The sequence below is a fragment of the Strigops habroptila genome, chromosome 4 (genome assembly GCF_004027225.2).
Source record: "Strigops habroptila isolate Jane chromosome 4, bStrHab1.2.pri, whole genome shotgun sequence".
Taxonomy (NCBI): domain Eukaryota; kingdom Metazoa; phylum Chordata; class Aves; order Psittaciformes; family Psittacidae; genus Strigops; species Strigops habroptila.
Window position 1 is genome coordinate 15651963 of NC_046358.1, and position 14702 is coordinate 15666664.

General features: G+C 36.9%; 1 protein-coding gene across 9 annotated transcripts in view; it reads left to right on the forward strand.

The window, feature by feature from the left end:
* Nucleotides 1–14702, forward strand: part of PCNX1 (pecanex 1) — a 92435-nt gene that overhangs the window by 58428 nt on the left and 19305 nt on the right. For all 9 annotated transcript variants that reach the window (XM_030481189.1, XM_030481190.1, XM_030481192.1 and 6 more), the window contains 12 exons: nucleotides 342–451; nucleotides 2140–2245; nucleotides 3605–3697; nucleotides 5211–5361; nucleotides 7069–7210; nucleotides 8602–8779; nucleotides 9182–9290; nucleotides 9883–10012; nucleotides 11046–11104; nucleotides 11831–12046; nucleotides 12469–12722; nucleotides 13684–13914. In XM_030481189.1, coding sequence (XP_030337049.1) covers nucleotides 342–451; nucleotides 2140–2245; nucleotides 3605–3697; nucleotides 5211–5361; nucleotides 7069–7210; nucleotides 8602–8779; nucleotides 9182–9290; nucleotides 9883–10012; nucleotides 11046–11104; nucleotides 11831–12046; nucleotides 12469–12722; nucleotides 13684–13914 — 1779 coding nt within the window. The remainder of the gene's footprint in view (nucleotides 1–341; nucleotides 452–2139; nucleotides 2246–3604; nucleotides 3698–5210; nucleotides 5362–7068; nucleotides 7211–8601; nucleotides 8780–9181; nucleotides 9291–9882; nucleotides 10013–11045; nucleotides 11105–11830; nucleotides 12047–12468; nucleotides 12723–13683; nucleotides 13915–14702) is intronic.

A 14702-nucleotide genomic window follows, 5' to 3' on the forward strand; every position in this document is an offset into this window, starting at 1 on the left:
AAAAAAAATCCGAGTGAAAACATGTAACCTCCAAAATTAAGTGATTAAATGCAACTCTAAACCTGTGGTCTCAAGGAATGCAGGAAATTATTCCTAAGGGGTAGGAAAACGAATGACTGTTCAATGATTGAGATGCAGTAGGCTTAAGGGAGTTAGACATAGGTAAATATGTCTAATTAGGTAAATATTTAACAGTGTTTCTGTACTGAAATGCCTATTTCATTTTTGTGGAATTGAATTAACTTTTTCATTCTTTTACTATGATATTTGTGATTCTTGCATATCAGATAAGTGTTGTATACTTCGTCTCCTTTTTATTAACACTTCATTTCTGTCTCCAGGATTCTTGGGATGGGCAGCATATTCCAGTTCTCTTCTCCATATTTTGTGGTTTGTTAGTGGCAATATCATATCATCTCAGCAGACAAAGTAGTGACCCTTCTGTACTTTTGTAAGTGACTCAGTTTGTGTCCCTTCCTCACAGGGGAAGGGGAAGAAACAAGTTGCAAGGGAACGTTGTTTATAATGTTAGATATCTGTACTGTTTGAACTAGTAGTCAACAGTGTTATCAAAAATAGTATGAGATTGATTCAGTAGTTAGAAGTTCTCAAATTTTGCACCTATTTCCTCCTCTAATGACAACCTTTCTTTGCCTTCTGGCAAATCACCTACTTTCCAAAATCTGATTTGACTGCCTGCTGATGTTCTCCAAAATGCCATTTAGGTGCCATCTTTCTGCTGGTATGTTTGTGATGAGCAACCTGTACCAGTTCTGTATATAAAGAGGTGCTCAAAGCACTAGTTTAAGATGAAGTCCCTGTGGATGTTTCTCTCACTCAATTCGTTATTGTGTTCTTTTCTGAATGTGCTCAGAGCACTTGTTCAAATAATTGCATCTTGGATGCAGAACAATAAGGATCTGTTTTGGTGATGAGCATTCTGATCTAGCATGGGGAAACATGTATTCATGTTGCTACTCTGAGTTGGAGTATTGATCTCATGAGATTCAGTTAATAATTATGTGTGTAAAACAAAACAATTCCACTAGGAGAAACACCTCCCACAGAATAGCCAATAGAGGCTCAGTCACATACTTGAACTAGGCAGAGCTTGAACTTGGATTTAAATTCAGCTGTAATGTTGGATGAATTTGATAAGCACTAGTCTGGGGTAGATAGTGAGGGATTAGATAGTGAGATTAATGATTTGTGAGTGTTCACAAAGAAGGAGAATTCTTATCTTTGGATTGACGACTAAACCTTGTCCTGTTACTCTTAGTTCAGGTGACTTTACTCAGTTGGTATGAGGTTCTTGTCCCTAGATACCTGTTCTTTTTTTCCCAAGTACTATAGGCTGGATGCTTATTTCACTTGCAGGTTCACCTGTTCAGATGTGGCATGGTTAAGCATTGCAGTGTATTACAGTATTGCCTTTGAAGATCTCTGTCTTATTCTGTAGTGAACTTCCTGTCCATAAAACGAAGTAATGCATATTTCTGTACCACACAGGGTGTTGTAGGAAAAAATCCCATTGAGGGGTTGTAAGATGCTTAAGTACAGCTAGCACTGCTGCATATGGTCTTCTGAAAGCTTAAATATAAGGTTTTGGGGCCTTTGTACCAGCAATGTCTGCTAAGAATTTAGTACTTTGGTCAGCACAGATAATTCAGGAATTAATCAGGGTAGTATAGATTTTGTTGTTATTGTTGTTGCTGTTGAAGTTTGAATTTAAACCAAGGAATTCTTGGTTTTCTAGTTGATGTTGACAAATAGACCACTTCTGAACTTTGCACCAAGTTACATTTCAGTTATTTATGAACTAAAGTTTTGCTGCATAAGTACTTAAAATTCAGTATGTGTTCAGTTATTCCATTGGTACTGGAGAAAGTGCTGTTTGAACAACATCTGGCTGCTCAACTTTAAGGGTGGTCATTGCATGCAACCAGCGAACTAATTCTTTTATAAAATTAAAAGCTCATCTTTGTAAATTTTCTCAACCATGTGAAAGCACTCATAGGCCAGGATTATTTCTTCTTGTAATCAACTTGTAATAGAAGTTTTGACTCTGTTCTTCGTTTAAAATATTCTTCACATAGAACAATACGTGATTTTCAGTGGGTTGTTTTTTATGTCTTTAAGCTCTTTAGTGCAATCAAAATTTTTTCCTAATTCTGAAGACAAAAACCCTGAGGATCCTCTGTCTGAAGTAAAAGATCCTTTACCTGAAAAGCTTAGAAATTCTGTGGTAAGTGGGCTTTTTTTTTTTTTTTTTTTTTTTTTTTTTTTAATTTAATCTAAGCATTTACTATATGTTGGCTTGTATAGCATCAGTCTGGATCTTAGCTAACAATACTTGGTTACCATGGTGTTGATTGAGAATGGCTATCAGAGCATTTCCTTTAAATCTGCAGATGAACCAATGTACTACACTAAGAGTACAATATCATATTGCAATTTAAGTTATTTAAAAGGAGGAACGAATTGGAATTCCCTGGTGTGAATTCAGTAAAGTATCATAGAGGATTTTCTTGTAGCTCACTGATAATAAATGATACTTGCTTTTGTGCAGAAGTTACTGGGAGAGAGTCAGTGGTGGCAAAACTGTATTAACTCAGCATGTCTAGTAATTCCGAGCAAGAGCTTTGTGCCTGCTGATCCAGAAGCAGAAAATAAAAATGGTTTAAAGTGGTGTGGGGTTTTTTTGTAATTTGTTTGGGGGTTGATTGTTGGGTGGTTTTTGTTTGTTTTTTTTTGTTTTGATTTTTGTTTTGTGTTGGTTTGGTTGTTTTTTTGGTTTTGGAGGGTTTTTTTAAGCAGCATATGTAACCTGTTCCATTTACTTTAGCATGTACTTGGAATTTTTAGTACAAATTCACTCTATTTATGGAAGTAATACCGAAACACTATTCTTAACACAGTGGAGTAGCAAGTAAAAGACTTAAGAAGCTTAGTATGTCTAAACTTGGAGACTCTGAGTTGGAGTGACCCTAAGTACACATTGCCCCCTTGTGACTGAGCGTGGCATTTACACATTTTGTTATTTTTTGCCCATTGCCATGAGCTTGTATTGGGTTTTTAGGGGTAATGGAAAATTCAGACTCGTTTCTCAGGTTCATTCGAAAGCTATCCTTTACCCTTCTGCAAAGGAGGAGGAGGACTTGTTAAAGATCCTATTTGTTCCGCCTAGTTGCTAGCTCTGTCCAGGCAGCTGTGTCCAGAGCTCCCAGTTGCCCCATAGTCTCAGCAATTCTTGGATCATAAATGGGGAATTAAGTTAGCCCTTCCAGCTTGTTTGTCAGTGCTGTAAGGGATGGGGTCCTTATACCACCTCACAGTCCAGAATCAGAGAGAGAATATATTCAGTGTATTAACTTTTCCTGCCCCACTTTGAGTGTGCATCTTTCAACTTAACTCATTTGAACTAATGCTCTTAGCCATAAGATTTATCTTCTGAAATTTCTGGTAAATTCCATTGAAGTAATTAACACTGGCATCATTAGAAAATCTTCAATCATTTTCAGTGTTACTGTGATGGGCATTAAGAATCTTAAGAACTCAAACAAAGCTGGTATTTTCTAAAATTGTTTTTGTTTTGACTCTGCAGAGTGAACGATTACAGTCTGACCTGATTGTGTGTATAGTCATTGGTGTACTCTATTTTGCAATTCACGTCAGTACAGTATTTACAGTTTTACAGGTAAGGTGTTACATCATGTGTGGCATTTGTCTTCTACATGTAAATACTCCAATGTGATATAATGCTTTTTCTGGTAGTGTACTAGGTTCCTGATTAGTTTTAGATAGTCTTTAAGTATGTAGTGTGACAAGTACATGAAGATCTTCACATTCCAGTTTTATGTGCTCAAAAACTCTTCTGCTCTTTTCTTAGTTTCTTCTTACATTGCGGATTTTTATTTCAGTCATTGACACAAAGTGTCCTCGTTGGCTTCATCTATCTCAGTTAAATCATGTCAGGTTCATTTGGGAGTAAGGAAAAATGAAACTTAAAAGTCTAAAGGCTTGATTCTTCAAGGTCGAGGGCCTGAACCTTGACTTGGCAATTGCATGTTCATGTGGATGTTTGTAGACCATGGAATAGGGCAGTCTTGCTTTACTAGAGTAGTTATTTACAGGTCTTCAATGAGCCTTTGAGTTTTTTATCAGTCTAGCTAATACTACTGCTTCAGATACTTTTATGTGTATGTATGACTCCTATTTGATAATGATAATATGGGACCAGATCCTGTGTTCGTAAGTAAAGGCATTTGCCTGAAACATTGCAGGTACTGAATTTCTTGTTTTGGTATTCCTGTAATGGAACTATCAGTTAGTTTATGAACAGCCTTCTGTCAGGCAAATGAAAGTTTCCTGCTTGTATTTTAGAAGGATTTTACTCTCCTGCTGGTACCTGCAGTTAAAGAAACTAATTTTAAAAAGCCTATGTGTTTAGGTAGCTTCAGGTTTTCAGGTGAAGTGTCCTATTTAACCAGGTGTACTAGCTTTTTTCAAAGGGAAATATCTTCTATTGTATGGCTGGACTTCAGCATTCCTCGCAAATGTTGCTTTCTACCATGTTTGGAAAACTTGGCTATGTGCTCTTCACCAGTGCTATAGGCTTAGGCTTCAAAGAATTTCTGAATCAAGAGCTTATAGCAAAGTAATACAATCCTAATTTTGTTATGATATATCAAGAAATTTAGAGGAAATGTTGATGCCTAGGAAGTGTTACTGTGAAATCTAGTCTTCATACCACTATAATATAGCAGTACTTTGTGGTTTCTGTGGAAGAGTTTGGCTTTGGTGGGATGCTTCTTATTCACCACCTTCTCAAGAGACTAGAAGATTAATGATTTGTTTTTCCTCAGGCTTATACTTCCTTTTATCCAGCAGATGAAAATGTAACTTGGGTTCAGCCTTTAGAGGATAATAGGTTTATCATTTATAAAATGAAATGCAGATGGGGCGTAAGCAATGGTCTATGAAGGAAGATTGGTGTACTATTTTTACTTTAAGATCAAATAGGAAATGCTTGGAGAACAAATTTTCACTAAATATTTGAAAGTGGGTAGTACAGCTACTCATGAACAAATAGGTTACCAACTTACTATTACCAGGAGCACCTGCCTAGGTGCTGGAAAAGGTATTACATTATTAGTGTATGATTTTGTTCATAAACCACAAACCTTAATTTCTTCAATTCTTCTTTTTAGCCTATTTTAAGTTATGTTCTCTATGCATTGGTGGGTACGGTAGGCTTTGTGACCCATTATGTTCTGCCTCAACTCCGAAAGCAACTTCCTTGGCATTGCTTTTCTCACCCACTGCTGAAAACCAAGGAATACTATCAGTTTGAAGTCCGAAGTAAGTATAATTCATGACACTTCTTTTGTACTTGCTGTAGTTACTGACCAACTCAAGTTACCTGTTCGTGCACTTAATCTGTTCTTTATTCTTCTTACCTCTGGAGTGTTTAATGACATCTAATCTAGAAATGTCTTAGTTTCTTGTGCTTTGATTCTGTGATATTTTATGTATCTCTTAACTGATGTTGATAATATATTAGAGGTGCTAACATTGTCTCAGAGGAGGTCCATTAAAGCACAGTCTTCAAAATCTCAAGTTGCAAAGCCTGTGCTAATGATTGCTTTAATTTTTATAAAGGTAGGGTGTTTTTCACTAAGTATTTCAAGATCATAAGTTTTTGAGGTTTAGGTATGGTGAATGCTGTTGGAGACTTCATCTTTGCACGCATTTGATTCTTAATGGTATTGTTATGTATAACAACAGAAAGTAGTGCAAGTGGCTTACTAATTGAAAAACACTTGAAGGGTTTGGTCTTGCAGATCTGGTTGATCTGCATAGACACATGCTTGCACCTTGTGTTAAAGTGTACATTTCCATGAAATCTTTCCCTGGAGGCTGCAGAAAATATGTAGTTATACTGCTGATCAGTTTTCCAGTATGGGTAAATGTAACAGTAGATTGTGGGGTCTCCACTGTTGGGATGTTTTTATTGTTAACAGGAGGTGGAAAAATATCTATCAGAAATGACTTAGAAACAACTGAAGCCATTTTTGATTTTTCTCTTCAGTTTTCAAGGTTACTCAGTAGTGAAAAGAAAGTGAACGTTCTGCTGTTTTCAGAAGCAGAGAATTATCACAAGTAATTGTAATATGCTAAACTACTTGGAGGAAGAAGTGAAAAGTGCAATTGTATAATTGTATGCCTTAGATTTTATTTTTTTTAATCTATGAAACTATAGAAGCTGCAGTTGGTGCCCTTCTGCTGATACTTGACCTCAGTATTGCCATATGTATCGGTCTTTTCAGGAAAGGTGAAAGTTGCATCCAGTAATGTTAAATATAAGTTTTGTAGCACTTCCCAGTTTGGTCCCTGCAACTTCAAGAGAATGTATGCCATGTCAATGACTAGTAGTCCTTATGGCATCTGGCATAGAAAAGGAACTTCAGTTTTTGCTGGGGCTCATCTAGGCATGTGCAGTTGTCTGTGTCTGTTCCGCTTTGTAAAATAAATTTTCTCATCATCTACATTTGCATTGCTTTGAAACATGGCAATCCTGTTATGTATTTTGCAATTACTGTAGAAGTTTAAAAGAAGTTCTGAAGTCTCAGACATTTGTGTTGGCAGGTCACATATACTCTTCTATATTGTAGTATTAAACCAGAAATCTTTTTGTTTGAGTATGGTTGGAAAACATCCTTTCGCATGAGAAAATGCATAATGTCAAGTAGGTTCTTAAGTATCAATGTTGAAATTATTGAAGAGGTGACAACCCAGTTTGCGACCTGCCATGTGCAAAAAGCAGGTAGCTTGCAAACTGTAATACGTTTTGTATAGCTGTGTAACAGTGCAAAAACTCTACTGGGGCTACCAACAGTGGCTTAGCAAGAGCGTCTCTTTATTTTGGTTAGATAAATTTAGGCAAGTCCAGTATGAAAATACAGTTAGTGTTTGGCTCCACAAATTACTCAGCTAACAGATTAAAGATTCTTGATCTAAGCTGGATTTGACAGTGCTATCTGACTTCTTTTTACTATATCTTGATAGGTGCTGCACATGTTATGTGGTTCGAGAAACTTCACATTTGGCTTCTTTTCATAGAGAAGAATATTATCTATCCACTGATAGTCCTTAATGAGCTTAGTAGCAGCGCTAAGAATATTGCTAGTCCAAAGAAACTGGATACTGAGTAAGTAGAAAAGGCTATCAAGTAATCCGAGTATGTCTTCTGTGGTGGGAAATTAAATAGTGAGTTCTGGCCTCAGTGTGAAGACAGTTAATACTATTGCCTTTAAGGTAATGAATTATGTTTTTCTTTATTTGAAAGCTCTTATAGAACCAGGTCACCTTGCTGATTTAAACTGAATGGAATATTACAGTCTTAAACTAGAAACCCAATTCATATCATACACTATAAAGATTGCAGGTTGCAGAATTATCTAGTAGTGTGATATCAGAATTTCCTTATTGATCTTCAGAGTCTGTAATATCAAGACTGCAAGTTCAAGATAGCAACAATATCTTCTGGTATCTTGTCAGATGTAAATTTAAGACTTGTGTAATGTTTCCTGTGTTGGTATGTCAGTTTGCAGCCCCTCTACAGCTTTCTGCTCTCATCAAGAAACTCCCCAGGCCTTGCAGCCCCTGAGTATCATCTATGTCCAGATGGAATTGCATACTGCCTCTTAAATTGAGCCTTAGTTATAATCCCCCAAGTATGTGACTGTCTCAGCAAATGAGTTCAATAATAGGTCCTGCATTTTTTGCCTCCAAGAACTGAGACCAAATAGCTCTTTTTGGATTAGAAGTTCTGTTGATTAAGAAGAGAAGTGTTGTAGAGAAAATAAATCTTGAAGCAAAATGGAATATCAGGGGGGAGGGGAGAGATTCTTTGAGTGTGGGTTTGTTTTGGGATGTTTTGTGCTGTTGTTTGTTCTTAAGTTTAATAATCCCTGGATCTAGTAAACTTGTGCTTTGGGTTCATTACTTTTGTCACTACAAGACCTTTGGAAGGAATGTTGTCATTACATTAACATTATTTTTATAACCCTTTGATCTGTCAGTTGCTATCTCTGAAAAAGAATATCACTAAGTTTATCATTAAGTTGTGGTTCCCCTAATATAAGATAGAGCAGTATAGTCATGAGGAAACAATGATAATCCAGTGTTCATTAACATCCTCTTGCTGATTAATCTAGAGCAGTACTGGCATTTTTGCATCTTAATATTCATAACCTAAATTAAAGACCAGATTTACTTTTCAGAGTACAAGGATATTTCAACTCCTGATTTAGTGAGACTTACAAATAATGCTAATCCTTGAACATTGATTGGCTTGAGAATACTGATGGAAAGACTAGGATAGTAGCCATTAAATAAAAATAATTTGAGGTTTTCTTAAAAAAAACCCAACAAATTAAACCCCACCCAGCCACCCCTCTGCAAAACTCCAAAAGCAAACCTAAATCTAAACCTTGAGTTTGAAGAGATTGGCAATGCATGACAGTAACAATTTAGGTGGTCTTTAAAGCCCTTTTGAACAGGAGATAAGTAACTGTTTTGTGTGAATTTCTTACACAGGTTGGGTGCTTTAATGATCACAATAGCTGGCTTGAAGTTACTGCGTTCATCATTCAGTAGCCCAACGTGCCAGTATGTCACTGTTATTTTCACAGTGCTCTTCTTTACTTTTGATTACAAAAGTTTTACTGAGACCATGCTGCTAGATCTCTTCTTCATGTCCATACTCTTCAGCAAGGTAACTTTAACTCTCTCTTTCTAGGTGTTTCAGGTCACCCAAAAGGGAAATCAGATAGCCCTAACTGATAGGTAATCTTCCAGATCATCAGTCCTGTTGGTACTGTAACCAATATGCTATGAGACAGCTAAGACTTCTCTTCCCAAAGCACTTGCTTTTGCTTGAGAAAGCATATGTGACCTACTAAACATCTCATCAGTTTCTGGTAGTAGAGCAATGAAGTGCATGTTATGATACTTGTTTTCTTATTACATTGTTTTTGTAAGTCTCAAGGTTTCTGCTAGACCAGTAAGAACTTTCAGGTGACCAGTAAAATCCTCAGGATATTTGTGTACTGCAAAGAATGTTGATTCTTAGCCAAATCACTAAATTATTCTTCTCTTTTCTTTTTTTCTCCTGTAGCTTTGGGAACTCTTTTATAAATTGAGATTTGTATATACCTACATTGCTCCCTGGCAGATCACATGGGGATCTGCCTTCCATGCTTTTGCCCAGCCCTTTGCTGTGCCACGTATCCTTTGAAAATGCAGACTTCTTCCTGAAGTCGTGTACTATTAACTTCTGAATGTTGTATTATAATGAATTGTGTGTTACGGGCTAAAGCTACTCAATGAACAGGTTTGTTTAGTGAGTATGAAAAACTGTGCATGCTTTCTGCCTTGCTACAATGCTATGAATTACAGAGTAGCAATAGAATTCTTATGTAAAAGAAACATGGAGCAAGAGTTATTTCATTCTGAAAATGACACAGCTTTTCTTCAGACAGTCATTGCCTTTTTCAAGAGTCACTAACTGTGGGTTTACTTAGTTTTGCATTTTAAGCTTCTGTAGACTGGTTTGAATGGAGTGTTGAGTTAGGATTGTCTGTAAATTTTGAGAAGGAGAATGACCACTGTGTCTAGTGCCAAATTCTCACCTATTTCTTTTTTTAAAAACAAAATCCTCTTATTGCTGGAGATAGTGTAAAGGTGCTTTGTTGCACAAAAGTTCTTAGATACATTGTTTTGGTCTTAATTGGTGTTGCTGTCTATTTCGGGTACTATCACAGGAGCTTGAACAATAGTAGTTGTTGCTTTGCTTTCCTTAATTTGGTTATCCTACAGATTCTGCAATGTTGTTTGTCCAAGCAGCTGTGTCAGCTTTCTTCTCTACTCCACTGAATCCTTTTCTGGGAAGTGCAATATTCATCACTTCATATGCCAGGCCTGTCAAATTCTGGGAAAGAGACTACAAGTAGGTGAAATAAAACCTAAAAGTTTTTTGTCTTTTTGTTTTTCTGGCTAAATGTATTGGTTTGGGGTGTTTGTTGGTGTTTTGGTTTGGGGGGTGGGTTGCAGTGTGTTTGCCTTTTTTACTTTTTCCTCTCCAAGTGCTGCTTCCCCTCCCCCCCGTTTATAGAACTGACAGTTTTCAATAAACTTGCTTCTGAAATGCTGTAGGAGCTGGTTTTTGTACTAGCAATGTTAGCTTCTTAAGTAAAAAAAGTGAATTTATATACAAGAAGGTTTTGAGGGGCAGTTCATAAATGTATTTGACCTGTGTTCATTATTGCTCATCTCACAGGTTAACCTCAATATAAAAATCTTTAAAATAAATCATCTTCGATCAAGGTGGGATCAGTAGTAAAAGATTTTTCGTGTCAGATTATACCTCCCTGTAGTTTTTGTCTGAAGTCCAATATTGTTGGAGATAAGTGAAATGTTAAACAACATAGAGCAAGATGAGTGGATAGTTCTGGTATTTATGGAGAATTCTTCATTTCACTGCTTTGTTTTTTTAACATTCTAACACTCGAACAGTTAAAATGCAGTGTTCCCAATCTTATGTTAAAGAGTTTTAAGTTGTAAGTTCAGCCAATGAAATAATTTTCGGAAAATTGCCGTTACAGTAAAGTCTACTGGAATGTTAGCTGTCCTGCTTTAATTTGTAAGTTTGTCACATCTAAAGCTTTATGATATTTATCTAAGAAAATACCTTCATTTATCTAAATATATATATGTACATCCTACATATATCTAAAGCTAAATATTATTCTATGGCTACCTACTGTGGGCAAACTTTATTAGGTATTGGATCATAAGGCAGAAAATACTTTTACATATGAGAAGAGCAGCAAATTTGCATATAAAATTATTTTGAAACAACTGTTTGGAACTTTCATGGAAATATATTTTATCAGTTTTTATTCTGTTAGTCATTTCTTCCCTTAGATTTTCTTACAGTAATACATTTTGTGTTAAGTATGCTTTATTTTATGATTTTTCAGTACAAAGCGTGTGGATCACTCAAATACAAGACTGGCTTCACAGCTAGATCGAAATCCAGGTACCTTTCCTATAGTCTGGGTTTTTTGTGGTTTGGGTTGGGGTTTTTTTTGGGGAAGCAGTTGCGGTGGGGTTTTGGGGTTTGGTTTTTGGGGGGGGGGGAGGGGAGCAGGGGAAAGAGTGTTATAGGATCTTTTATAGGATTCATGATCAGTTTGCCCTTTGATCTTCTCTAACTCTGCCCAACCTTTCTTTCTATTGTTTTCTCCTCCATCATCTCATTCTTGCTTTATTCATTAGACACTCCTGTAACTTGTCTTCCCCTTACCTTTGTGTCTCTGCTTTACTGCTTTACATATAATCATCTGCATTAAGGTGTTTTGCTTTTTATTCTTAAGTAATTTTAAAAAGCTGAATGTTACCCGAGGGAGTCTCAATGTCATGGTGGTGAGACCAGTACACAGTCATTACTGAGATACTTCTGTGCTCATTTGCTTTTCCCCTTTGTGTGGAATAGATTGATGGGAGATGCATGAGTGGAACTGGAGGAGTAATTTGGAAAATGGAGGAGTGACTAAGGGGAAGAAAACTGGTCAAAAATACTAAATGTCATTTACCATTCACTTGGAGGAGTTGTCCCTTAGGGGGCTTGTGTGTGTGGAGAATGACCTTGAAACAATGTTGTTGTTAAGAAAAGTGTAGGATGGAATGTGAAGTGATACCTGACATTCAAGCTTGATGTTCTTCTGCAGGTTCATATAATAACCCAAATCCAATCTTCCTGCAGGTTCAGATGATAACAACCTGAATTCAATCTTCTATGAACATTTAACCCGTTCCCTTCAGCACAGCCTGTGTGGAGACTTGTTGTTGGGTCGGTGGGGAAACTATAGTACTGGGGACTGCTTCATCCTAGCCTCTGACTACCTCAATGCACTAGTACACCTTATAGAGATAGGAAATGGCTTGGTCACCTTCCAGCTGAGGGGGCTTGAATTCAGAGGTGAGTGTGTTACTTTCCTTAGCTGTCTGTATTAAAAAGTGGAGTTCTGCTTTGGAAACTTAGCTTATTTGCAGTTCTACCCTGTAAAGAAATTGCTTTGAAAAGGGGCTGTAGGGCTTCTTCATGCCCCGGTCTTTTGTGAGGGGAAAACTGGCTTGCTCTTGCAGAGTTGATGCTAAGTCTCTCTTTCAGTTTTAGTGCAACATGGCTACCGTAATTGATTCTTAGATACCCCTAACAAAAATCTGATCCTAGAGTGATTAAGCAAGCTATCCGAATCTTGTGTTTAATGGCAGATAGATCACTTGATGCTACAGAAACATAACTGGAGATGGGTTGGATTTTAAACACTTTTAAACACATGTCAACATTAAATCAATCATAAGGTGTTCAACTCTTTCTTCTTTCTGCTTTCTCCTAAGGAACTTATTGCCAGCAACGAGAAGTAGAGGCCATCACTGAAGGTGTAGAGGAAGATGAAGGTTTTTGTTGCTGTGAACCAGGCCACCTTCCTCACATGCTTTCCTTTAATGCTGCCTTTGGGCAGCGTTGGCTGGCTTGGGAAGTGCTTGTGACAAAGTATGTTCTGGAGGGTTACAGCATCACAGACAACAGTGCAGCTTCCATGCTTCAAGTCTTTGATCTCCGTAAAATTCTCACCACTTACTATGTGAAGGTATGATTCAGATCAGTACAACCCTTGGGGAAGGTAGGCTGGGTTACACCTGGAAACTGCTTAATGTCTTGAACTTCCAATGCCTTTCATGTAAGGATCACAGAATGTGATACATATTATGGATGTATGAATATCTTCATCAAAGGAGAGCAGAGTTTGCTGTACTGGTGATTACTTGATAGTCTGGTGCATGAGCAGGACGATGACCCAATAGTCTTTCTAGCTGAAGCTGCAGTAGCAACTTGAAAGCTGTTACCCAAACATAATAGCTGTGTTGTAAATAGTTAAGAGAAGTTAAATAGTGTGTTTTTTCTTGGAGAAGGCCAAGCTTCTTTGGTCTTTAAAAGCTGTCCAAAACAATTTTTTCTCTTTCTTTTTTTAAACACAAAAAATCCCTGTCCTAGAATTGTAAGAGACTCCAGGCTTCAGATGCCTTCAGATAATCAGTTTTACTAATTGAGATCTTTCATAAGCTACTGTCTTTGAGAGCTGAAAATTTTCAGGTTGAAATATTTCCAAGATACTTATTCACACACAAGTTGTGTTCGCATTCTTCCTCCCCTCTCTCCAAGCATGAGGATGTTGAAACTGTCTTGTCATTTACTTAGCCTTTGAATTATTTAGAAATTCAATATCTAAGCCTCCATGTTAACTAAGATAAAAATTCCTATGTATTTGTTTTTCTGCAAAATTACAGTGAGAGTCCTGTCCCATCCTTTTTTCCTTTCCTTATTCCTTCAGTGCATGCTTCAGAAATCTCAACAGTCTTTGAATAACGTGTCTGTATACGAACCTGTATTGTGTTTTGTGTGTAAATTTGCTGCATCTATGAGCTAAATAAATGCTACTGTGTATCAGGTTTGTTCATTACCAAGAAAATAATGCAAATTAGTTGAAACAATAGAGATTGCTGGCACTTTATTGCAATACTGACTCATATTTTTAACTACTGCTGTTTCAGGGAATCATCTATTATGTCACAACATCCCCCAAGCTAGAGGAATGGTTAGCTAATGAGACAATGCAGGAAGGACTGCGGTTGTGCACAGACCGCAATTACGTTGATGTAGACCCAACATTTAACCCCAATATTGATGAGGATTATGACCACCGTCTAGCAGGGATCTCAAGAGAGAGTTTCTGTATGATATATTTGAACTGGATAGAATATTGTTGCTCTCGAAGAGAAAAGGTAAGTATGGACATGTGAGGAAAGCACACGTCTGTTGGTTTGACCTACAGACTGTTAAATACTGCTTTTTTAAAATAAGATTTATAATTGAATATTAATTTATAGTTTACTGGTTCTGCTCTTCTGCTCTTCTGCTCTTGAGATGTGAATTTAAATAAATTCTGTAAGTAGTCTATGATTTAACCTGTTCATTAATGAATTTTTATTTACCAGCTTGAATCTTAGTCAGGCATTTATCTACCCACAAAAGGGTATCTTTATAGAATTGATGTTTTGTGCTTGGATATCAAGTGTTTACAAATCAACCCTAACTTAAGCCCCAAACCAGAACAACACCCACTCCAATCAGTTACCTGTTGCCAGCTTAGAAGAGTGACCACTTTTTTCTTAGTGGTCATACTATACTGTTCCTTTGGACCACTGGAATTTTTGGCTTGTGAAAATGATCATCCCATATTTACCCTTTTCCTCTCTCCAAATCTTTCCACCTTTTAAGTAGAAACATTAGTACATTTGTAGAGGAGTGCTGTGACTTCTTACTGTGTGCAAAAACCTGTATGTGGTCTAGTCAAAGTAGTGTTGCCTTTGAGAATAATGAGATTAAAGGGACAGGAAGATAATTGGAATTCAGGATCTGAGAAGGATCTGAGACTTAAGAGTTCAGTTTTACTTAGGAGGTAAAAGATTAATTAGAAGCCTGTTCTAACAGGTGTGAGACTTAGTGTTCTGCAGTCACATGACAAACAATAGCTGAAGAAAATTGCTTCCTTCTAAGTCACAATCTTGTG